At 55.4% G+C, this 22,755-nt stretch overlaps 2 protein-coding genes across 5 annotated transcripts; both read right to left on the reverse strand.

Annotated features, from left to right (window-relative positions):
- Positions 1-1,757: 1,757 nt before the first annotated feature.
- Fxyd5 (FXYD domain containing ion transport regulator 5) lies at positions 1,758-13,995 on the reverse strand. 3 transcript variants are annotated; one of them, XM_046448110.2, is made up of 10 exons: positions 13,862-13,992; positions 13,139-13,199; positions 11,298-11,378; positions 10,441-10,497; positions 8,567-8,683; positions 6,130-6,204; positions 5,287-5,316; positions 5,132-5,206; positions 2,043-2,088; positions 1,758-1,941 (listed from the first exon to the last, which is right to left on the reverse strand). In XM_046448110.2, exons 1-10 carry the CDS (start codon positions 13,979-13,981, stop codon positions 1,905-1,907), a joined length of 699 nt encoding a protein of 232 aa, XP_046304066.1. In that variant the 5' UTR covers positions 13,982-13,992; the 3' UTR covers positions 1,758-1,904. The 3 variants fall into 3 exon arrangements, with proteins under 3 accessions (XP_046304066.1, XP_046304068.1, XP_046304067.1); XM_046448112.2 differs by having other exon boundaries at positions 13,803-13,944; XM_046448111.2 differs by lacking the exon at positions 8,567-8,683 and having other exon boundaries at positions 13,862-13,995.
- A 358-nt stretch (positions 13,996-14,353) lies between these two features.
- Positions 14,354-22,632, reverse strand: Fxyd7 (FXYD domain containing ion transport regulator 7). Of its 2 annotated transcripts, none has more exons than XM_046448142.2 (6): positions 22,494-22,632; positions 18,489-18,518; positions 16,780-16,854; positions 16,652-16,685; positions 16,473-16,513; positions 14,354-14,749 (listed from the first exon to the last, which is right to left on the reverse strand). In XM_046448142.2, exons 1-6 carry the CDS (start codon positions 22,522-22,524, stop codon positions 14,727-14,729), a joined length of 234 nt encoding a protein of 77 aa, XP_046304098.1. In that variant the 5' UTR covers positions 22,525-22,632; the 3' UTR covers positions 14,354-14,726. The 2 variants fall into 2 exon arrangements, with proteins under 2 accessions (XP_046304098.1, XP_046304096.1); XM_046448140.2 differs by having other exon boundaries at positions 16,643-16,685.
- Positions 22,633-22,755: the final 123 nt, after the last annotated feature.

Genomic DNA, 22,755 nt, shown 5'->3' on the forward strand with positions numbered 1-22,755 from the left:
TTGATTTTCTATATATGATTGTGCCTTTTAAAATAAATTTATTTAAGTTAAAAAGGGAATTGGTCTTTTTTTAAAAAGTGATGAATAATACAGGGGGTGTGTGAAAATTGGCAAAAGAACATGCAACAACTGAAATTTGGGAACTAATACCCCACAAACATCCCGCATGCTGGTGTGGCTGCCCAGCCGGGGGCACGTGTGCTGCCAGCAATTCCTAGGGTCAGAAGCGGTTTTCCTTCCCCACCACAACCTGCAGCAAGCCCTTCTCTGGTGATTTTCATTTATTTTTTGTACCATGGATTGAACCCAGGGGTGCTTTCCCCCTGAGCCACATCCCCAGCCCTTTTTATATTTTATTTTGAGACAAGGTCTCTCTGAGTTGCTTAGGGCCTCACTAAGTTGCTGAGGCTGGCTTTGGATTCCTGATCCTCCTGCCTCAGCCTCCGAAGCTGCTGGGATTACAGGTGTGAGCCACTGTACCTGGTGTTGCTTTTCAATGTTTTTAAAAAGCAACCTGTGATTAGAAATACACTTTATATCATCACCATGATGTATATCGTTAGGTTAAGTCATATGAAATCACTCTTTCTGCATATCAAAAATATTTGAATGGTGACATTTTCAAATGGTTCAGTTTAATATGGATATATGACTATAAATAGATCCAGATAGATAGATAGATAGATAGACAGATGACATTCCATACTGACTGGGATAGGCAACTATTCTGATTAGTAGGTGGTGGATGTCAATTATAAAATATTTTTAGTATCTCTCATACTACCTGTGTAGTCTTCCCTTGGTATTCAAAGGGGGTGGTTCCAGGACCCTCTGAGGATATTGAAATCTGTGGATGCTCAGATTCCTTACATAAAATGGTCTGCAAATATATATTTTATATATATATATATATTATTTTCATATAATATATTTTGCAAACATATTATTTGCATATAATCTATGGAATACTCCCACCCTAAATCATCTCTGCACTACTCATAATACCTAATGCAATAGAAATGCTAGGGAAATAGTAGCTACACTATATTTTTGAGGAAGATCATGAAAAGAAAAAGTCGGATATTTTATTTTCTGTGCCTTCTTTCTCTCCCGTCTGCAGCTCGTGGCTCAGTAAACTGACTTGGTGGCTGAGCCGTCTGGGACCTGGACCTCTCTCCTCTCTTGACTTTGGCCGGGGCCGGATCCGGAGCCCGGGTGGAGGCGCCTGCCTGCCGGCAGCACCTCGGAGGCCCGCCCTGGCCTGAGGGCTGAGCCCCTCCCCAGGCTTTGGAGGCCGCGAGCCTTCAGGAAATCCTGCTGCAGATTGTGTGCCTGGTCCACCGGCTCCGGGTCCCCAGGGGAGCCCCCTCCAGGGCCTGCAGCCCTGCGTGCAGAGGTCATTGCGCCTGGGGGAGAGTGGACAGAGCGCAGGGGCAGGCGGAGGTGTCCCCACTCGCGTGTGAGCCTCCTCGAGGTGCAGAAGGGAGGCACAGGGGGTCGCCAGGCGTGGGAGTCTGCATTTGTGTTGGGGGGAGCTGGCCCTGGACACCGAGCTCCGTACCTGGACCAGGACAGGGGTGTCACATGGATCGCAGACACTGCCGCGGTCACCCACCACCTACCATCCCCTCCCTTCCTTCCCAGCCTCCACTCTGGAGCCCGGAGCCCCCGCCCGCCCCTTACTTTCCCTCCAGGGTCCCCAAGGCCAGCCCCGCTTCTCACTCCCGCTGCCCAGTTGCACGATCAGAGGCCGCGGGGGTGGACCACGTGCTTTATTTTTGTCCCAACAGAGCGGGTCACTTAAGGGGCGGTGCCCAGGGAGCCGGCATTCCCCCGGGGCGGCAGCGGGCAGGTGGGACTCGGGGTCAGCCCAGGTCTGGCTCCGTCCATCGGGGTCTTCCCTCTCAGGCGGGGCTTCTTCTACTGACCACTCTGTAGGCTCTTGGAGGGGAGGGAGGGAGGAGGCTGGGTGCCAGGCACTGGTCGGGGCTCGCTCTTGGAGTCCCCGTGGGGTTGGTGGCCCCCACTTCTTATGGACTCACCTGCGTTGATGCCGGCACAATTGGGACAGCTGCCTGCACTTGCCACCTGTGAAGACAGAGGAAACGCGCCATATTGATCCTGTGTGTGCTCTGGGGACCGGGGAGAGGCTGGCGGATCCTCCTCGCAGGAAGCACCCAGGTAGCTCCATAAATAAAAGACAGAGACAGGCATGGGAACAGCCAGGGCCAGCCCCCAGGGAGGAGCTCCCCCCAGCCCCCAAATGGACAGGCCCTTGGAAAATGCAGACTATTTTGTGCATTACGGATTCATTTACCTACTGTGTCCAGGTACTGATCAGGCCACTGGAAATATAGTGGGGAACAAGAAAGGAAGAAAAAAAAAAATCCCTGACCATATAGAGCTGGCTTTTCTAGTAGGGGAGACCAGCAAAGAAAAAAATCACTAAGTCAAATGTATAGATGGTGCTATAAAGTAAAAAAAACAAAAGGACTCAGTGAGGCCCAGGAGTTGGGTACATCCACATGGACCTCCCTGAAGATGGCATGGCCACCGAGGAGGTGACATCTGGGCAAAGACTTGAAGGAGGTGAGGGGGAGCCAGTTGGATATGTGAACAGTGTTCCAGGCAGAGAGAACAGCCAGTGCAAAGGCCCTGTGGTAGGACCACTTGGATAGGCTCAAGGAACAGGAAGGAGGCCAGAGTGAGTAAGGGGGGATCTTAGCAGCCAAGGACGACTTGAAGAAAGCAAACCTGCTCCCAGCTGCCACTTTGCCTCCCCCAATCCTCCCTTGCCTCCTTTCCTCTCCCTGGCTCACTCTGCCCCAGTGCCACTGACCTCCTCCTGCTATTACTGCAACAGGCTCCCTCAGTCCTGCCCCTGGGACTTCACACCTGATGCTCCCTCTACCTGGGGTTTTTTTTTTTTTTTTTTAATCATCTTCTCATCATTAGGACTCAGTTCCAGTTCCTCCTCCTCAGAGGTGCTCCTCCCTGGCCCTCTGTCTTGGCACTTGATAGACATCTTTTTCTCTTTGCTCTCTGCTCATTCCAGCATCTACTTGCTTATCGTCTCCCCATCAGCAGTGAGCTCCCAAGGACAGGGGTCAGGGCTGCTTGTCACCACTCTGCCCCCAACATCATCCAGCACAGGTCGGGCATAGAGAAGATACCCCAAAATATCTGTCAGTGGAAAAATGTGTGGCCCCAAATCCAACACCCAGTCTCTGCCCTCGAAGACCTGGGTCCGGGTCTTCCCTGATTCCCATGTGCTGTGCGGCCCGGACAGAGGCCAATCTGCCTTTTCTTTTTCTTTTTGGTACCTGGGATGGAAGCCGGGGCACTTAACCACTGAGCACATCCCCGGCCCATTTTTGGATTTTATTTAGAGACAGGGTCTCACTGGGTTGCCTAGGGCCTTGCTAAGTTGCTGAGGCTGGATTTGAACTCTCGGGATCCTCCTGCCTCAGCCTCCTGAGCCGCTGGGATTACAGGAGTGTGCCACGGCACCCGGCTCTGCTTATTCTTATTAGTGTCCTGCCGCCCATCTTCAGGGTGTCTGTGCCCATCTTCCTGATGAGCAAGGAGGATGCGAGAGGCCTTTGGCACGGGTCCTAGAGCTCAGCTGAGAGACTATAAAAGGAGCAGCCCTTGGTTTTATTGCACACATAGAATTGAAAAAAAAATTAAATTAGCCTCTCTCCTTATTAGCCCCCCTTTGCCCCCCTTCCTCACCCATCCCGGGGCCCCAGGAGGCGCATCTGACAGGCCACCTCCCCGGGGCTCAGCACCCTCGACCTCAGCACTAGCAGAGGATGGGGTGGGGGTTGCCGCATCCCTCCACCTGTTACAGGGAGGCTGTGGCTGGGCCCTCTCTCTGGGGCCACTGCTCCTGCCAGAGTCCCTTGCTGGGCTTTGGACATGTCCTGAGAGTGTCCCTGGAAAGGTTCATTGTCAGAAGCGCAGTCCTTGGTGAGCCAGTATTGAGAGGCTGCGGGACCTTTAAGAAGTAGGTCCCAAGGTGTCACCTTCAGAAGGGGTGAAGTGACGCTGATCTCTCGGGGTCAGCAGTTCTCCAGAGAGTGGGTTGTAATAAAGAGACGGGACGGGCCCCTCCCACCCTCACTTCCTGTTCTATCATGTGATCTCTCCTCTCACCCACATCATGATACTGTCCACCATGATGGGATGCAGCCAAGTGGCCCTCACCGGAGGCCAAACCCATGGGGCTGCCTGATCTGGGGCTCCGCCTCTAAAACTGTGATATAAATAAACCCCTTTTCTTTGTGAGTACCCCCACTCAGGTATTTTGTTATAGCAAAGGAAAATAAATGAATATCTCTTCTTTTAAAGCTTCAGTTAACCTTGTGAGGGCCCATCAGTCACCTGTCGTGACCCTGACTGTCACAGCTGCCAACGGGTAAGGATGGGAAGATTTTACAGAAACAATAAGCTCTTGAAAGGGTCACTAGTCTGTATCTCCACTGGGTTCCACTGGGTGGCTATGGTGGCTTTGTCTATAGGGGCCATCTGGTCCTCCTCCACCTTCTCCCTACCCCGTCTTGTTCACCCCTTGTTCTCTACCAGGTCTGTGCACGGATACGTTGACTGCTAAATGGCCCCAGTTTCTTAACCCTCCCTCTCCACCTCCCTATTCCCTGCAATCTGACTCTATCTCTCCCTCCCATCAAGAAGGGAAGTCTATTTTCTGACTTCTCAATGAAGCCAGCCCTTGTGACATGCTTTGATCCACAGAATGTGGCAGAAGTGACAGTGGCCAGTTCTGAGCCTGAAAGCCATCACCTCATGGAGGCTAAGAACACGAGGTGAAGGATCAAGGGGCCCCTAGAAACACTGCTCCCAGCTCGCAGTAAACAGGCACCACATGCATGGGTCAATCCAGCCACAGCCAGAAGAACCGCCCAGCTGAGCCCAGCCCACATCGCCCAGTGGCAGCCATGGGAGCCAAACAGATGCTCATCTCTACGCCTTGCTCTCAGGGAGGCTCAGAGCTGCCTGGTCCGGAGCAGCCTTTTCCAGGGACCTTCAGGAACCTGACCTTCAGGTGCAGTGCGGGTCAAAGCCTCCCCCAGCCCGTCTTGGTGCCCCTCCTGCCATGCCCCGTGCTCACTGGTGAGGATGATAATGCCCGTGATGAACAGCACAGCTGCCACCAGGAGTCCCCGCCTCCGGAGAGTGGCCTCATCTACAGAGAGAGAAGTGGAGGTGGACGATCAGAGGGGCCTCTGGCTTTCCTTCTCCCACATCTTCCCAGGGTCGACTTACCGTAGTAGAAGGGGTTGTCCTCATCCGAACCTGGAAGAGACGGACAAGGCACACGTCAGGGTCTGGCGGAGGCTTGTGGAGTGAAGATGAATGGCAAAGTCGGGGAGCAGATCCACCTGGGTCTCTCACTCAGATCCACTCAGCCCTTCTGTCCTCACAGTGAATCCCACAGTCCTCACCAGGCACACGATCTGGCTCCCACCACCTCTCTGAGTGCCCTCAGTTTTCCCCTAAACCTGCTTTATTTTTCTGGATAGCAAAGTAAAACCACCTGCTGTGTGTTATTACGATTATTATTTGCTGTCTTCCCCCGCCCCCAGAATGTCAGCCCCCTGAGGCGGAGATTCTGTCTTGTTCGCTGCTGTACCCCCGGCTCCCAGAACAGTGCCTGCCACACACAAGTTTCTCAATGAACCTCTGCTGAATTAACAGAGGAATGGGCTGTGTGGGCCCAGCCTTTCCACGTGGGTTGAATGGGCAGGAAGTGGAGGACAAGATTGCCAAGAACCAGAGCTCAGTCACGTGAGCAAGCTCAGCAGAGACCAGAAGAACCACCCGGCTGAGCCCAGCCTGTCTCCCAAATTGCACCACTGGGAGCTAAATAAGCGATTGCCTTTTCAGCCACTGCGTTTTGGCGTAGTTTGGATGCACACACCTTCATCCGTTGGTTCAGACATGACCGTATCCCCCCCCCCCCCCCGGCCGCGCCCAGGCTGGGAGTCATTCACTACCCCCACAGGTGTGTACTGAGGACGCCTCTGTCCTGAGCTCGTGTTTTAGAGACAGGAAATGCATAGTAACTGGGAAACGACCCATCTCTGGTCTGGGAAGGGAGTTACTGACCTGATGAGCTGGGGGTCAGGGGGTCCATCATGACGTCTTTGCTTGGGGATGGCCTCCCAGTGAGCTCTGTGGTGCCTTTGGTGGGAGACAGACAGATGGACATCACTGCAGGCCCCAAGTGGGGAGAAAGCTCTCCCCCAGTCTCTGCACCTGGTGTAGGGGCATGGGTGTCCCACCCTCCACCCGCAGGGACCATAGCAGCGGTCTGCACCTGCTGGTCAAAAACAGCTGCCCCAACCCCCTGCAAGACACCATGAAGCAAGACCCACCCTGAAGCCTTGGCCCTGCCTTTGATGTTCCCTTTAAATGAATGAACAGAGACATTTTCCAACTGTGTGGCTCCGGCTTCTGAGGGGCAGGACCTGTCAGGTGCTCTGCTTCAAAACTGCTTTTCTGACTCTGCATCTTATTTCTTCACTGATCATTTCTGACTTATCTTCTCAGGTGGGTTACACCCTCCTGGGCAGGATAAAGGACCCCCCACGAGGCACTGGCTCAGCCACCCTGCACGCACGACATCTCCACCATCCCCCAAAGTCCAGTGGGTTCTTAGACACAAAAAGTGTCTAAGAACACAAAGAAAAGGTCTGCGTCCCCACCCTGGTTAAAAATGGACCCATCACCTTTATTTTGTGTATTATTTTTACGTGGTGCTGAGACTTGAACCCAGGGCCTCACACGTGCAAGGCAAGTGCTCTACCGCTGAGCCACGACCCCAGCCCCCCACCCTGGCCCTAGGAAGCACCCACCACCCCACGGTTCCCCCAGCTTTTCAGCACCTCGCCCCTTAAACATGGTCGACAGATGATGAGGGGATCCTGGGGAAAGCCTGGTCCAGGGAGGAAGATATGAGCAATAGAGAGCCCCCTCCCCGTCCATCTAGTCCCACGGTCATGACCCGTGCCCCCTGTGACCTGGGTTATGACTAGGGGACCCCCATCTGGTTCCTCCCTGAGAGTGATGACTCTGAGGGACAGCAAGCCCCTGACCCCCAAGGTGGTGGCAGTGCGGCCTCCGGGAGGCCTCCGGCCTCCAGGGTTTGATGAGGTCACTAGGGTGGGACCAGAGGCCGCTGGCTTCCACCTGCACAGACCTGAGAAAGACACGGCAAGAAGGTGGCCATCTGTGACCCACAGGGACCCTGCTGCCACCTCGATCTGGGACTCCCGCCTCCAGGACCATGAGAGAGAAATTCCTGCGGCTCAGGCCCCCCAGCCTGTCATCCTTTGTCACGGCCACCAAAGCAGACAAGGGGAGCTAGGAAGCTGGGGGCTGGACGCTGGCAGAAGCCATGTCCCCACAAGGTGCCCAGCAAGAGAGAGGCCAGGACGGAGGAGGGAGAGGCCCTGGGAAACCCTGAGGCTCAGCAGCACCCTTTACCCCTGGACTTGATGACCCTGTCGTTGCTGCTGATTTCTGTCCCATGTCCCAGGGTGGAGGACTAATACCCGGAACAACCCAGGCCAGCAAAGACTCCAGAGTAAATTAAATGATCAGCTGGGAAATGCAGGCGCAGCTGCGGTCTCCCAGAGGGGCCCTTTGGTGCAAAATGGAAAAGCTTAATTTCCCAAGAGACTTTATTTTCATCTGTTGTGAAAGTGTTTCCATAGATTCTGTAGGAATGAGATGTTCTACTGTCACCACTAGAAAATCAGAATATTTATGAAGATGGACAAGGGAAATGAGGTGGCCCGGGAGGTGGTGCTCTTGTGCAGTGCTCAATCTGTACAACTGTGCATGCTTCTCAGCCCGAGTGGCCTAAGCTAACCGAACCCTAACCCTAACCCTAATGAGGGTCGATTCTCGGCTTTGGGCTGGAGTTAAGGAGAAAGAAATTCTCTGTAGATACCGAATTATGAGACCAAAAGGAAAAAAAGAAGGAAGACAACACACTCAAGAGCAGGAGCAATTCAGTCTTAATGACCGTGCTTAAGCCCCTTGATCCAGCTATGCCTGAAACTGTTGACCTCCAGATTTCATAGAACTTACATAGCTAATAAACCTCTTTGTTTTAATTGGGTGTTCTATATTTTGCAACCAAAAAGTTCCTTCCCTCACAGGGGGAGAGTGCACACAAAGGGAGCATCGACAGACAGTCATTTCCCAGCACCAGCCTGTGAGGGGGTGCACAAAGGAGGGTCACCAGCTCCACTGCTTTGGGGAAATGCTGCCTTCCAGAGGCTGCCTATTGGGACGTTTGGTGCAAATGAGCTTTTATGGAGGTGCTGAGAAGTCTTGCCATCAAGATCCGTGTTTAAATTTAACTCAGAGTTCCCTAAATATCTTTGACTACACACACACAAAAAAAATTTTTTTTCCTTAAAATGAATTAGCAATTCCCCAAACAGGTGCTTGAGACTCGTACCAGGGGAGACGCTGACCTAGATAGGGAATTAAGCAAGAGCTGGAAGTTGCTGCTCCCCGTCCCGGGCTCTACCTTCCTTGCTGCTCGTGAGCGTCCCTGGGTCTGTCACGTCCATTCCTGTCCCTGGGTCTGTCACGTCCATTCCTGTCGGCTTCTGGGTCTCGGTCCTGTTCTGGGTTTGTGTTGTTTCTACTCAGGTCAGAAGAACAAAGAGGGGAGGATAAGAACTGAGTGAGCCGGGTGTGGTGGCCCACACCTCTAATCCCAGCAGCTCAGGAGGCCGAGCAGGAGGATCACAAGTTTGAGGCCAGCCTCAGCAACTTAGCAATGCCTATGTGGCTCAGTGGTTAAGCACCCCTGGGTTCAATCCCCAGTACGAAAGAAAGGAAGGAAGGAGGGAGGGAGGGAGGGAGGGAGGTAGAGAAAGGGAGGAAGACCTCAGTGAGTCCGCGACGTGCAGGTCTATAGAACGGTATCTCCTTCCCTCCATCAATTTGGCACAAATCAAAGGTGTCAATATATGGGCGTCACTGTAGGGCCAGGTAAGGGGGACTGTCTCTGAATGCAGCCAATGGTGTGGCCATTTGAGGATGCAACTTTTAAAACAAATTTGAATGTTCATGACCTTCACTCCATAGCATCCTGGATCAAAGCCCTGGCTCTGGAGCCAGATTTCTGGACTCCAATCTCAGCTGTGGGTCTGTCTTGCTGTGAGACCTTGAGCAAGTCACTCTGAGCCTCTGTTTCACTATCTGTAAGGTGGAGATAATGGCAGTTTCTATCTCAGGGTTCAGTGAGGATGGTGCATGTAAGTGCTGTGTTTGCTCAAAGGTAAGAGACAAGGCTGCTCACTGTGGCACCGTGTGTAGCAGAAAAAACAGGAGCAAGCAATGAGCATCGGGAGGTGTGTGCCTATATCCACTGCAGCCCCGGCACACTGGAATACTAGACAGCAGAGAAGAACAGCAGCATGAGTTTTTATGATGTGAGAACAACTTCCAAACATACTATTGCTTAAAAAAGATAAAGCAAGTCTGGGTATGGTGGCGCATGCCTGTAATCCCAGCAGCTCAGGAGGCTGAAGCAGGAGGATTGAGTTCAAAGCCAGCCTCAGCAATGGTGAGGTGCTAAGCAACTCAGTGAGACCCTGTCTCTAAATAAAATACAAAATAGGGCTGGGGATGTGGCTCAGTGACCCTGAGTTCAATCCCTGATACTCCCCCCACCCCACAAAAAAGACAAAGCAAGTTGCAGGACATTCTTGCGATATCCTTTAACCCATAGAAATACACCAACAGTATATTTTCTGCAGTAATATCCATGTGATACCATAGGATCAGGGAATCACCCCTAACGTTAGCTGTGGGGCCCCCCAGAGATGGAAAAAGAACAAGGACGGGTTGGGACAGGTTGGGGCAAGTTGGCAAAGGTATTCAGTCTCGCGTCCTCTATTTTTATTCTTTCCAAGGATAATGTGTTTAGGTACTTCGTGTCAATAATCATTCACTGAGAAAATTCAGGGGGCACTCTTTGAATTATGTTATACTCCAAGAAAAAGTTCAAATAGTATTTGAAAATTTAAAAAAAAATAGATAAAGAGAGGAATAGAAGAAATGAGTCAGTTGGCGCACAGGGAGCGTCTGTGGGGCCCTGGTGGGGCTCTGTTCTTTGGTCTGCCTGGGAAGCCATGCAAGGGTTCAGCTGGGGTAAGTGGCCATGGCGGACCTCTCTGGGTGGGTGCTTTGCTTGGTACACGTAAGACTTCACAATGTCCAAAGTTCCCTTTGTTTTGTCTTTAAAAAGTGGATGGATGGGAGGCTGAGGCAGGAGGATGGCAAGTTCAAAGCCAACCTCAGCCACAGAGGGAGACCGGCTCAGGGAAAATACAAAGGGGGGTGCTGGGGAGGTGGCTGCGAGGTTAAGGGCCCCTGTCTCCCGTCACTCACCTTCAGTAGGCTGGGTCCAGGTCTGAGGGGTGGACTGGACTTCTGGGTGGACTGAACCTGGAGTTAGGAAAGCAGGAGTCAGAGCAGAAGAGGAGGAGATTGGAGGAGGCCAGGAGCCAGATCCGGGTTCCCGCAGCAACTGCGTGTCGATGTCAGGGAGCGGCCTGAGCTTCCTGCAGTGCTTTGGAGGTGCCCAGGTCTCCCCAGGCCCCAGCACCCCTCCTCCTGCACCAGCCACCCGAGTGGTTCTTCAGGGGACGAATGCTGCTAGTTGGCTTTATTGGGACTCCGAGGTCCTGTCTTAAGAAATTTCCCAGATACCTCTGACCGCCAACCAGCACCCAGCTGCCTCCATCAGAGCCCCCTGGAACTTTCTTAGCGACCATCCTTCCCGGACTTTTGGACCACTTTTTTCAGAGGTACTGGCACCAGTCATGGTGGCCGTTGACCAGGGGACCCAGGCCCACCAGTCAGCTTCCTGTGCCTGCAGCCATAATGATCAGCTCATAGTTGGGCACATGACCTGAGTCTGACCAATGACAGTTCTGGGACATCTGGTAGATTGGGGAGGTGGAAATTCTGTCGTCTTTGGATTCTTAGCAGTCCTCTCAGGGCCATGTTGGCCCGTAAGAAGATAAGCTGACAGGGAATGGAGCCAACACAGAGAAAACAGGGCCAAGAGGTAAGTTCTCGATGGCAACATTTGAGCACCTAGACCCAGCCATGCCTGAAGGTCTATCCTTAGTCTTTTTAGTCACATGAATCCATAAATTCCTATTTGGTCTAAGTTTGAGATTTGTGTTGCTGGGGTTATTGGCACTGATGGGGTGTTGACCGATCTGTCCCTCTTTCCTCACCTGGGACTTGCGTCAGGCCATGGGTGCCCAAAATAGTTGGGTCCACTGTAGAAATGGAGGTGGTCTCTTCCAACGTCTGTCCTGGGGAGCCAAGGAGACGTCAGAAGGGCACCTCGGGTCCCCCTTCTCTCGTCTTCGCTCCCACCCTGCCCGACCTTCCCAGACCTTGGGGCCGACTCCAGAGGTCCTGGGTGCTGCACAGCATCCAGCTGTGGCTCCTGGACGTTTTCAAGCTGTGCGGATGTCCCAGGACCCTCCCTCCACCCCGACTCCCCACCCAGGCTTCTGGGACCCTCTAGTGAGCCAGGGGCTAGAGGCACAGGCCCTGGATTCAGGACTCCCAACGCCTCGTCGCTGTGTGACTTAGAACCAGCGAACCCTCGGGGGTCTAGTCTGCAGGGCGGGGATAATGGCGAGGCCTGCCTCACGGTACCCCCCACCGCCTGCATGTAGTTGGCACTACACGTGTCCGCTGCCCTTGCCCGGCTCCCGCCTCTGCCCCCCCCCCCCCCCGACCTCTATTATCCAACATCCCCTCCTCCTGTGACCTAGATGCCACAGGAGACTTCTCCCTGGCCCCTGCTCCTACGGTCTGTTCCCACCCACAGTCAGGGGGAGCCGGGGACCTCCTGAGTCAGATCACCAGGCTCCCGGGCCGAGCCCCCCACCTCACTCTGGGTAAGAGCCAAAGCCCGCACCTGGCCCGTCATTCTCCACTCCCTCCGGCCCCCCAGCACCCCCTGAGGTCTTCTTCTAGCAACTCCGCCTCTGCTCACCCCAACCCGGCCACTGGCTCTTCCTGCTTCTCCTCAAAGTCCCCAGAGAACGTTCATCCCCTGAAACCTACAGGGCTCCCCCTGCTCTTCCAGCACCCGACCTCCCCTCTCCCCTCTCCAACCTCAACCTGAGGCTGAGGTTGGCTTTGAACTTGCCATCCTCCTGCCTCAGCCTCCTGTCCATCCACTTTTTAACGCCTTAGCACCCTCCTCTCTTTTCCCCAGGGCACTGTCACCTCCCAACACATCATACAATTTACTGATTGGCCGGTTATTGTTTGTCTTTGCCCCCAGAATCCTTGCGATTCCTGTTGCACTCACTGCCGTTCCCTCCACGCATAGAAGACCTGGCACACAGTAAGTGCTCAACAAATGGCTGTGGTGTGGCTGGAAGAATACATGAACATCCAAGAGAAGCGGGGCTCCTTTGGTGAAGCAAATGATCTAGATTCTGGCAGAGGCGGGGCTGTGGTAACCCCAGGTCGTCTACCCACTAGACTCTGGCACAAGGCATTTCTGCCCACTGTGCCTCAGTTTCCCCATCCATAAAAGGGGCACAGCGACATGTATAAGTAGAGTAGAAGTAAGGCCTCCATCAGCCCAGGTTCAAGTACCTGCCACACAGGAAGCATCGGCCATGGCTACTGCCCTGGAGACCCTTCTCAGGCAAGGCTGAGTGTTCTCCTGGCCCCAGCGTGCCCCCTTTGCCTGACAGCTCATTGTTAGGGGACCCAGGGATCTGCTTTACTGGGAGCCCAGGTTTTCTGGCTGCCAAATAGAAAACGGACACCAATCTCCAGGCCAAATCAAACTCAGCGAGTTCTTGGAGGTGAGGTGGAGGATGCTCAGCAGGATCGGCTCTGGCCAGACTCTCTGGAAGCAACCACCCAGGTCTGAGGTGCCCAAAGAAGGTGTAACCCCAGAGTGCCCAGGGATCTCTACTTCCTGATGCCAACTCAGGGGAGGGGGCACCATGAGATGACAGGAGAGAGCAGCCACACTCTCCGGCCACCCACCCACACACCCACCCAGCAGCACACTGGGGGCTCCAGGGCAGGGTCTTACCTCTGGTGGGGAGAAAGAGGCCGAGGACGGTGAGGAGACACAGGCGGCCAGAGGGCGACATCTATGGGGTGAGTGGGAACAGGGGTGAGAGAAGCCCGTCCTGCGGGGCAGCCGGGTTCTCTCCCTGCATCAGGACCCCTGCCAGGGCTGACAGCAGCCACTGGGAGAAGTGGGAGGATCTGGAACGTGGAAGTCCCAAGCGACACCCTCCAAAGAAAACAAGAAGCACCGGGCCAACCTGGTGTCCCAGCAGCACACAGGGCACAGGGACACCCCCAGAGCAGAGAAGCCCCTCCGGGCGCCTCCAGGCCGGCAGCGATCCTCACTGGAATGGACGGCAAAGGCGCAGGGCGGGCCGGGGTCTGGGGCAGGGTGATGGGGCCACTCTCTGAGGCCCAGGAGCCCGCAAGTAGTGGAAAGAGGAAGAGTGAGTAATGCCTCCTGATCGCAGGGGAAAAAGTGAGTTGGTGTTGGGCTGCGCTGCGGCCCGGGCGACCGAGTGCTGGGGGGATCTGAGAGGGACCGGTCTGCGAGCGATGGAGGCGAGCTGGGGAGACTGAGGCCGGAGGAGAGGAGGGAGCGGGCGCCTCGCTGGGAGAGGAGGTGAGAGGCGAGGGCGTGAATGGGACGCGGGGAGGCACCGTCAGGCCGGTCTGCTACCCACCTGAGCCCGGCGCTGGGCAGAGGGGCAGCGGCTGGAGGTGGATCGAAGGAGGGACTTACGTCAGCGCCGGGGGTCGGGAGCCCGCAGCCTGGAGGACGAGGACCGCGGCGGGAGAGGCGTCCGGGCGGAGGGTGTGGCCAGGGGAGCGCGGGCGGGCGGGGATCGAGAGGCCCAGTCATTTCCTCTTGGGTTTCCTGACTTCAGAGCCGGGTGGGAGCAGGAGGGGCAGGCTCAGGGCGACGTGGGGCTGGGTGGGCGGCGGGGCCGGGTCTCCGCCCACCCGCGCTGGCCTCGCGCGGTGACGGATGCGGGACCAGATGCGGGACAGGGGCTGGCAGGTCGCGCGGGTGGGTGGGGCGCCTGGCAGAGGCGGGAGGACCGGGACGGCCCCTCCCGGGGTGTGAGGGAGGGTGCGAGGCGGAGGAGGAGGTGTCTGGGGCCGGGAGTGGGGCGCAGGGGGACCCCAGTAGGCGCGCAGGGGACAGCTGGCCCAGGTGCGCTCAGCCCCACCTCGTGCGCCCACAGATGAGGACACGCAGACAGAACAAGGGACACCAAGTGCACATTTATTAAGCTCGAGACGTGGACGTCGAGGGGCCCCGGGGAGCGGATCCCCGGGGAGGAGACGAGGAGGCGCAGGGGGGCGGCACACGGGGTTTGGGGGCGCTGGGGTGGACTCCCGGATCCCAGGAGCTGGAGGCCTGAGTCTCTGGGGCTGGGATGCAGACGGGCTCTTTGGGGGATCGTCATTGCCAAGGCCTGGGGAGGGACAGCGGGGTGCAGCGGCTCCAGCCTTGGGGTGGGTGGGGCGGCTCATTCGGGGGAGCGCTCCCCGGCGTGAGGCTGGGGTCCCCACCGCCTTCACCCGGTCCTCAGGCGCCCGCGCGCAGGCAGGGACAGCTGTGGAGGCTCCTGGAGCTGCTCTTACACGCCGCCGCCGCCAGGGGCTGGGAAGAGGAGGAGCCGCGTTAGCCGGGAGTGGGCAGGGGGACAGGGGGTCGCAGCGAGTGTAGACGGGGTGGGGGGGCGGTCACCCTTCCCACGGCCAGCGCCAGGGGGCCCCGATCGACCGTCACCATGGAAGTCAGACCCCCAGGATTCTCACCCCGACCTGGCACCCCCGCCCCTCCCCCCCCACCCTAATATCTGATCCCTATGGGGACACCTTCGTGGCTGTCAAAGCTAACCTGGGCTTTTAGGGGGAGTCCCTCTGCCAGCAGGGAGTCCCACCCCTTCTACACCCCCATTCTCCTCCTACACGCTCGCTCCGCTCCTGTACCCCGCATCCCCAACATTTGGATGCAACAGGAATGTCCCCAGTTCCCACCTACTCCGGGTCAGTGTCCTGCAGGATTCTTACATTATTCCCCAGGTACCAGGGCCAGACACCCTGCGCCCACCCGGTGTCCACAGAGCAGGCCACCGATGCTCTTAAGTATCATTAACAGAACATGAAACAGGCATGAAATCCTACCCGCAATAACTCCCCCCCCCCACGGGATCTTCCAAGCCCCTCCCCTTCTTTTAGTTCTAAGAATTTTCTAAGAGGCAGAGAGATTCCCAGCTCTGTTTTTTTTTTTAACAGTCCCTGGAAAGGACACATTCCACTAAAAACAGGTCAAGATATTTTTACATAATTAAAATTAACACCCCAAGGGGTCACACTCTTCCATCTGCATGTTTATCTCCCTCTGCATCCTCCACCCCTCCCCATCTCCCCTTCCACCTTCCATCCACCTCTACTCAGGGCACCCCGCCTCCAGCCTCCAGCCTCCAGCCTCCAGCCTCCACTTCTCTCTCTCTTCCCCTGGAGCCTCCCCCTCATCTCCTACTCCTTCCTATACTCCCCTTTCCTGACTCCCCACACCCTCGGATGCCTCCATCCTCTTCATGATTTACCCCTCTTCCATCCGCCTGTCTTTCTCCTTCAGCCTCATGTGCCCAATCCCACAGGTCTTTTTTATTTTTTTCCCCAATGAATTTTTCTTTTCTTTTTTTTGTACTGGGAATTGAAACCACGGATGCTTAACCACTGAGCCACCTCCCCAGCCCTTTTTATTTATTTATTTTCATTTTGAGACAGGGTCTCACTAAGTTGCCTAGGGCCTTGCTAAGCTGCTGAGGCTGGCCTCTAACTTTCGATCCTCCTGCCTGAGCCTCCTAAGCTGCTGGGATTGCAGGCTAGTGCCACGCACCTCCACAGCTCTTTTTGTCATTTTTGATACAATTATTCCCAAACCCATCCTCTCTCCTCCCTCCTTTTTCCTTCCTTTCCCATCTTTTCCTGAGCCATTTCATCCTAGGTCTGCCCAGCTGAACAAGTAAGTCTGGAAGGCATTCTATTCTCTTATCTTCCCTGTGCTCTGACTTTCTTCATGTCTATGGCCTGAAATCCTCCCCCACCTGGGGTCCCTCTCTTGGCGGGTGTGGCTTTCTTCCCTGGGAAATGAGCTCCTCCTTGCTTTGAGGGACGTATGCATTTGTTTCTGGCAGTTTTTTGTGGCCCCTTTAGGACACAGGGAGTCCCACGGACCCCTGTGGTTTAGCATCTGCCATCTCAGAGACCTAGTCTCCTATGGGACTGTCCCAGGTGCAACCACCAGGCCCCACCCCCGGACCTTGCAAGGACTTCCCTGGCTGCTGTCACTCAACAGCCTCCCGCGGCCTCACCTGAGGAGGGGAGCTCCGACTTACAGGATTTGCATGTTGGGCTGTGGAGGCAAAAGGAGAGGGAGGAGCGTGAGGAGGACCTGCAGCCCGGCCTCAGCCACGCCCTCTCCCGCCCCGCCCACCAACCTGCCACGCCCCCGCACGCCACGCCCACCCGCCGGGGGCCAGACCTCTCCGACCTGGAGTCCGCCTTCCTGCACTTCACCTTCTTGCCTGTTAGGAGAGGGAGCGACACAGGACACAGGACATAAGGATGGGGACAAAGGCCAACCCGGGGCAGCAGGCAGCCCACGGAGGACAGACTTACTGAGGATGATGATGATGCCCAGCACGAACATGATGGTGGCCAGAGTCATGCCCACGGTCTGCACGGTGGCGTAGTCTAGGGGAGACGCGGGACGTCAGGGCAGGCAGGGCCGCACCCCAGCCCCGGGGCCTCAGGCCTGGGTTTAGGCCTCCCAGCCAGGGGCCTGGAACCTGGGGGTGCTGGACGCTCCTCCAGGAGGTTGGGGGGACACAGAGCATGGGCTTGGGGAGCTCCCCTGGGCCTCCCTCCCCTCCTCTCCTCTCCTGCCCTCACCCTCTGTGTCGCCTTCTCTCTGCCCCCACCCCACCCACAGGCACAGAGTCAGATCCCAGCTCTCCTCAGCCTTCCCCTGGCCCCCAGGGCTCTCCAGGTAAAAGCCAAGGCTCTCACCACAGCCCTGGAGACCTGCATAATCCCATCCTTGCCCCCCCTCAGGGCTCACCTCCCCCAACTCTCCCCAGCAGTTCTTCCCTGTAGCCCCTGGAGTAGATCCAGTTGTCCTGCCTCAGGGCCTTTACACTTGCTGTTGCTACTGAAAAACCCTCCCTCTGAATATCCACAGGGCTTCCTCCCTCTGAGCTTCAGGACCGTCAGTGAAACCTCTGGTTGTCCTGTTTAGAATTTTCCCAGCCTCTCCTCTACCCTTTCTAGTAAATGACAGAACTCTTGTTTCCCTCTGTAAGAAACACTCTGGCTTTACATTCTTGTCTGAAAAATAACTTTGGTTTTTGAGTATCCGTCTCCCTCCCACGGAGGGCAGGGTCAAGGAGGGCAGGAAACCTTGGCTGTATTGCTCACTGCAGTCCTCCAAGGGCTTGGAACATTGCCCACACAGAGCCAGTAACCAGCAAATATTGCCTAAAGTGTGAATTTGTGGGGCCCCTGGTCCATCCCTGCAGCGGCCAGGCCTCTGCCCTCCAGCAGGGGACGCTCATGCTGTGATTAAGCACTCATCAATGAACCAACCAAACAAAACCATCCAGTAAGAATCCAAGTCATGGCCAGGGGTGGTGTGGCTCCTTCTGCCAGGGAGTCAGAGGAGGCCTGTCCTATGGAGCAGTCATTATTTGATCTGAGGCCAGAAAAAGGGAAGGGGACTTGGCCAGCTATGTGGAGAGCTAGGGGAGGAGTACTCCTGGCAGAAGGACCAGTACATGCAAAGGCCCTGTGGTGAGAAGGAAATTGACATATTGGAGGAACAGCAAAAATGGCAGGGGGAGGGGATCAGGAGGGTATACAGAAAGGAAACTGGAGCCAGGCCTGCCAGACCTGGGGGTGACTTCTTTGTGCCCCAGTGCCATCAGGATGATTGTCCAGGTGAATCCTTCCCATAGCCCACGCAGGTGGGAGTTATTACTATCTCCTGTTTACAGAAGGGCTCAGGGAGGCAAAGCCACACAGTAGGGAGAAGAGAGTCTGATCCAGGTGACCTGGACTGAGTCGTTACTGTGAAGACTTCCCGTGTCTGCTGCTCTGATAACTTTGAGGTACCAGCCCAGAGTCCTGCCGAAGCCTGAAGGAGACTCAGAACCACCCTAATCTGGTTCTGCGCTCCACAAACCCAGCTGATGTGAACTGTACCCGCGTGGTCACATGGGTTGGTAGCCCATGAACCACAGAGCCATGGATGAAGCCAGCTGGCTATGGGAACACGCAGCCACCCCTCCATACAGCCCTGGGGTACCACTATTAAAAAATCCGGCACTCACCATAATAAAATGGGTCGGGTTCCTCGGGAACTGTGGGAAGGAAGAGGGGGAAAGTATTTCAACGCTTGTTCCTCAACATTTTCCAGGACCTCGTTGGGGCCATTGGTCTAATGGTTTCTGAGTGGAAATTAGATGAAAAGGTCCCTTGTTCTGGATTATGTAGCTCCAGGGCAGGACACAGGCCTGAAGAATGGGGCATAGGATAGATTCCAACCCCCACTCATTCCATCGTTTGGTACCATCCCCTGTGCAGTGTACCATCCACCCAACTGTACATGGCTGTCGCAGTCCTAGATCCCTATGGAGGTCTGGGGCAAGCTATGGACTCACTCCCCGAAAAATACACACACTCCCATTTAAATATGACGCCAAGGGTTGAGCATGCCACTGGCGGACCACTGAGCTATCAGCTTCCCCTGCACACTGCCTACAACTTCCCAGTCATCTGAGCGCTCCCAAGGGCAGGTGCTACAGCTATGGTCCTCATCTCCTGGCTCCTGACACCAAATCCATTACAGGGAGCTATGTCGTTGTTATTCTATATCACTTAAGACACCAGCCAGTTTACAATCCAAAGTCGATTTTGTGATAGTGTCCCAGGACGCGTATGCCTATGGATCTCTACCACAGGAAGCGTGCGCCTTGGTTAGAAGACTTGCCCTGACTTCAGAGATGTTACCGTGGGGATGGGAATCGGCCTTTCCCTCTCCATCTCCCTGTCCCAGACCATATTCCCCTGGGGGTGGGGGGGGGGAGCTCAGAACATCTTTCCATTTCCATCCTGATGGCCCCTCCTGGAGCAGAATTCTGCAGCGTGTGTGCCACTAGGGAAGGGGGCCAGGGGTACGTCAGGCAATGTCAGGAGTGTTCTTTTCCCCCTTTGAAGGGACAGGGAAGGATGTCTCCCTTGAGGTTGGCTGGAGCCGTGGGATGAATTCTGGCCCATGAACTGTGAGCAGAAGTGTCACTTGTAGGCTGGAACATTTCAATGACCTCTGGTTTGCCTGTGGCCTGGGGACCTGAATGTTCAAGATAGTAGTGGCTGCTCTAGTTTTCTTAGGTGAGTACAAAATGCCCCCCACCCCGGTCAACCTGTGATGGACATGGAGCACAAGTGAGAAATAAAAATCTCAGCAGATGATCATCACTGTCACCATCTGCTGACACTTTGGTACTGCTTTTTATCAAAGCAAGCTGTTGCCTAAAGTGACGGGTACAGGAAACAGAGGCAAGACCCTGACACAGTGTGTAAGTTTGCTCCTTCCAGGTCTCTTCTAGTCTCCAAGGAGGGAATCTTCGTTGGTGCTGATGTGGCTTTAATTGCCTATCAAACCTTGTTAATCCCCCTCTTACCCAAGAGAAAACAAAACTGTGCTCAGAGTCTTTGTCAGGTAATAATAATATCTAGTAGAATTTTGTGACATTATCAAGTTTTCTCCTTTTATTTATCGATCTAGTCAGAAGTGGATAGCACTAACTCCAAGCCAGAGCCAACTTCTAAGCCCTTTACAGATGTTGACACATTTAATCTTGGCAGGAACTCGCCCATACAGGTGCTATCTTCGTCTCCATTTCACAAAAAGGAGACACTGGACCCAGAAAAGCGATGTCACTTGCTTTAGATTGTTTGTAGGTTTACCCTCCATTTAGAGAAAAAAAATTCATTTTCCATTTGTGGTGATGATGTAAAATGATGCTAATTAATTTTTTTAAAAAGTGAATCCTTCCAAGGGAAAAAATATTAAATAAATAGCACTGTGGGGAACATTTGAATAAGTCAAAAATCTGGAAAGTGGTACTTCAAAGTGTCCCCATCAAGACACAGTGTTTTAGTCACCTTTAGTCACTTTAGCTCCTGGACCAGAGAGAGTCGATTTGTTTAGCTCATCTCTGCTGTTAATCCTGGCACTTATGAAAGGCTCTCAAAGAAGTTTTCTGAAACAAATGAAGGAATGTCAGGCCCTCCTAGGCTGCAGGAGTCTGCATCAAGGTGGAACAGTTGGATTATCTTCTTTTGTCTCCCAGTTTTCCAAGCATCCTCCTCCAAAGTGCTCAGGGACCCTTTGGGTGAGCATCTGTCCCCAAATCCTCTTTGCTTTGCACCTGAGTGCACAGTGCTTCATGCAGAAGATCCTTGGCTGGATCCTGCTGGCCCAGCAATCTGGTTCCCCAGGGTGTGGCTGGGCTCAGGGTGGAGCCAGGAGACGGAGAAGGAATGTGCACTACTCCTGGCCAGTTGCCAAGGAGAGATCAGGAAGGAGGTGGTTGCTATGGCAACAGGGGCATCTTGAGAGGTGATGGGTCCGGGTCCTCCAGGCTGGCTGAGGTCCTGTGTGAGGCTTGGAGGATGGGCCAAATTTTAACTCCCTCTCCTCCTTTGCATCTCCCTTTAATGCCCCTGCAGGGCTGGCTGCTGGCCAAGTTGAGGGTCCCTCTCAGTTGTGCTCACACATCTCCCTTTTCTGTTGCCCCTAATTCTCCTTCCTTTTCTCTGACAGAGTGGGAAGAGACTCCTCTCCCTCCCCCTGCTCTCCCCAGCAATTCATTAATTCATTTCCTCAAGCAGTTTGCAATACACAGCGGGGGGTTTTTCCTCCCCAGGGAATTCCGGAGACCTGTGGTCCCCTCTCTTGCTGTGACCGGCGGGCGGGGGGGGGGGGGGGGGGGGGAGGGTGTTGAGGCGTCTACCCTCCCACCTCTGCCCGTCTGCTGCCATCGATCCTGCTAACCGCCACCTCTGCAAAAAGAAACCCTGGGCTCCCGCCAGACTTGCTGGCTCAGCCCCGCCCCCTCTCCCTAGGGTGGCTCCAGCCTCTGCAGCCCCCCCCCTCCGCCCTGCTTCAGATTCTGCAGATATGGCTCAGCGCAGCAGCCCCTGCCTGATGGGAAAGGGGGGAAGGGAAGGAGAGAACCGGGTGGAATTGGGGTTCCCTTCACCGCCAGGGGCTCCTCCGCCTCCGCCCTGCCTTCGGTACTGGAAACACTTCCCCGGTCCCCTCCCCCACTAAAGCACCCCCCGCCTTGCTCTTCTGCAGACCGTGGCTCAGCAGGGGGTTTGCTGGGGGCTGGAGTGAGGACGCGTTTAAGTGGGAGCATATCTGGGTTAACGGGTGTGAAATGTAACTGCGCGCCGCTGCACGGTGTGGGGGGACATGGGTGTGGGGGGACAATGATGTGCACCTCCGAGGATGGAAACCACAAGTAGGTGCGCGCTGGGAAGGAGGGTCCCCTCACCCTAGTCCCACCCTTGGGGTTCACTGCAGTGGCTGCAGCCCCACCCTATGCTGCCCCCCTTTCTATTCCTCTGCCTGTGGCTCGGTGTCTCGAGTCCCTGTGCATGGCTGTCTCCATCCGTCTATCTCTGTGTCTCTCTGACTTCCTCTCCCTCTCTTTTTCCTGCATTCTCCCTGAGTCTCTCGGAGCCTCGCACCTATCTGCCGGTCCCCCCATGTCTCTGACTCTGTGTCTCTTCTATCTGTTTTAGGTTCAATCTCAGATCAACTTCCCCCTTTCCTTCTCTCTTTTTCAGCTGACCCTCCTTCCCTCTGAACCTGCCTGTCAGGAATTTCAGGAAACACCGATGGCAGGAGACGGTGCTGGAAAGAAAAGGGACATGGACCCTTTCTCCCTGCCAACCCAGGGTCCTGAAATCTTCCAGAACCTCCCTGGCCACAGACCTGCTGCTTCCCACCCTCAAAGCCCATCTCTTTCCGTCTGCTTCCTCCACTGTGCTGGACCAGTCACCCAGTTGCCATAGCAACCGGTCCGAGCATCCTTTCTCCGGGGATTGGCACTCTCTAATCGTAGGTCCCACACAGGGACGATATCGCAGGGGAGCAGGTGTCCGAGACACTACAAGGAGGGCCAAGGGGTGCGCGACAGGGGCCTCCGCCCATCCCCTCTTCGCTCCTTTCCCTTTCAGCGCCGGAATCTTCCCACATCCTCTCTCCTAAGCTCTCAGATCCCGGAGCCTCCCCGGCGCCCACTCCCTGGGGCGACGCTCACCGTTTGTGGGGGTCTGGGTTGGGGTCGCCATGCTGAGCCAGAGCAGGGGGCTGCTGGATGCTGAGGCAGCGAGGACACGGCTGCAGCAGCTGGAAGCAGGACCGGCTGATGTGGGGGGGAGATGGGGGGAGCCCTGGTGTTGGGGGGGGCCTGTAGCCAATGGGGGCCCGGGGAGCCCGCCCCCGTCCAGGCCACCCCCGCCCCCGCCCCCGCCCACTGCCGTCGTCCCCGCCCCTTCCCCAAGGGTGGGGGCGCCCCCTGC

Source organism: Marmota monax, unplaced genomic scaffold (assembly GCF_021218885.2).
Source record: "Marmota monax isolate L192 unplaced genomic scaffold, Marmota_monax_Labrador192_F-V1.1 WCK01_AAM20220418_F8-fsc00101, whole genome shotgun sequence".
Taxonomy (NCBI): Eukaryota; Metazoa; Chordata; class Mammalia; order Rodentia; family Sciuridae; genus Marmota; species Marmota monax.

Excerpts from the sequence above, each read along its gene's own strand:
- Fxyd5 (XM_046448110.2), bottom strand. The coding sequence starts at position 13,981 with ATGACTGGGCCTCTCGATCCCCGCCCGCCCGCGCTCCCCTGGCCACAC. Across the intron at positions 8,684-10,440 it reads CTGGACCCAGCCTACTGAAG|AAACAACACAAACCCAGAAC; the intron begins GTGAGTGACGGG and ends TGACCTGAGTAG. Across the intron at positions 6,205-8,566 it reads GCTCACGAGCAGCAAGGAAG|GCACCACAGAGCTCACTGGG; the intron begins GTAGAGCCCGGG and ends CTCCCACCAAAG.
- Fxyd7 (XM_046448140.2), bottom strand. The coding sequence starts at position 22,524 with ATGGCGACCCCAACCCAGACCCCCACAAACG. Across the intron at positions 16,855-18,488 it reads ACCCGACCCATTTTATTATG|ACTACGCCACCGTGCAGACC; the intron begins GTGAGTGCCGGA and ends CGTCTCCCCTAG. Across the intron at positions 16,514-16,642 it reads GCGGACTCCAGGTCGGAGAG|CCCAACATGCAAATCCTGTA; the intron begins GTCTGGCCCCCG and ends TTGCCTCCACAG.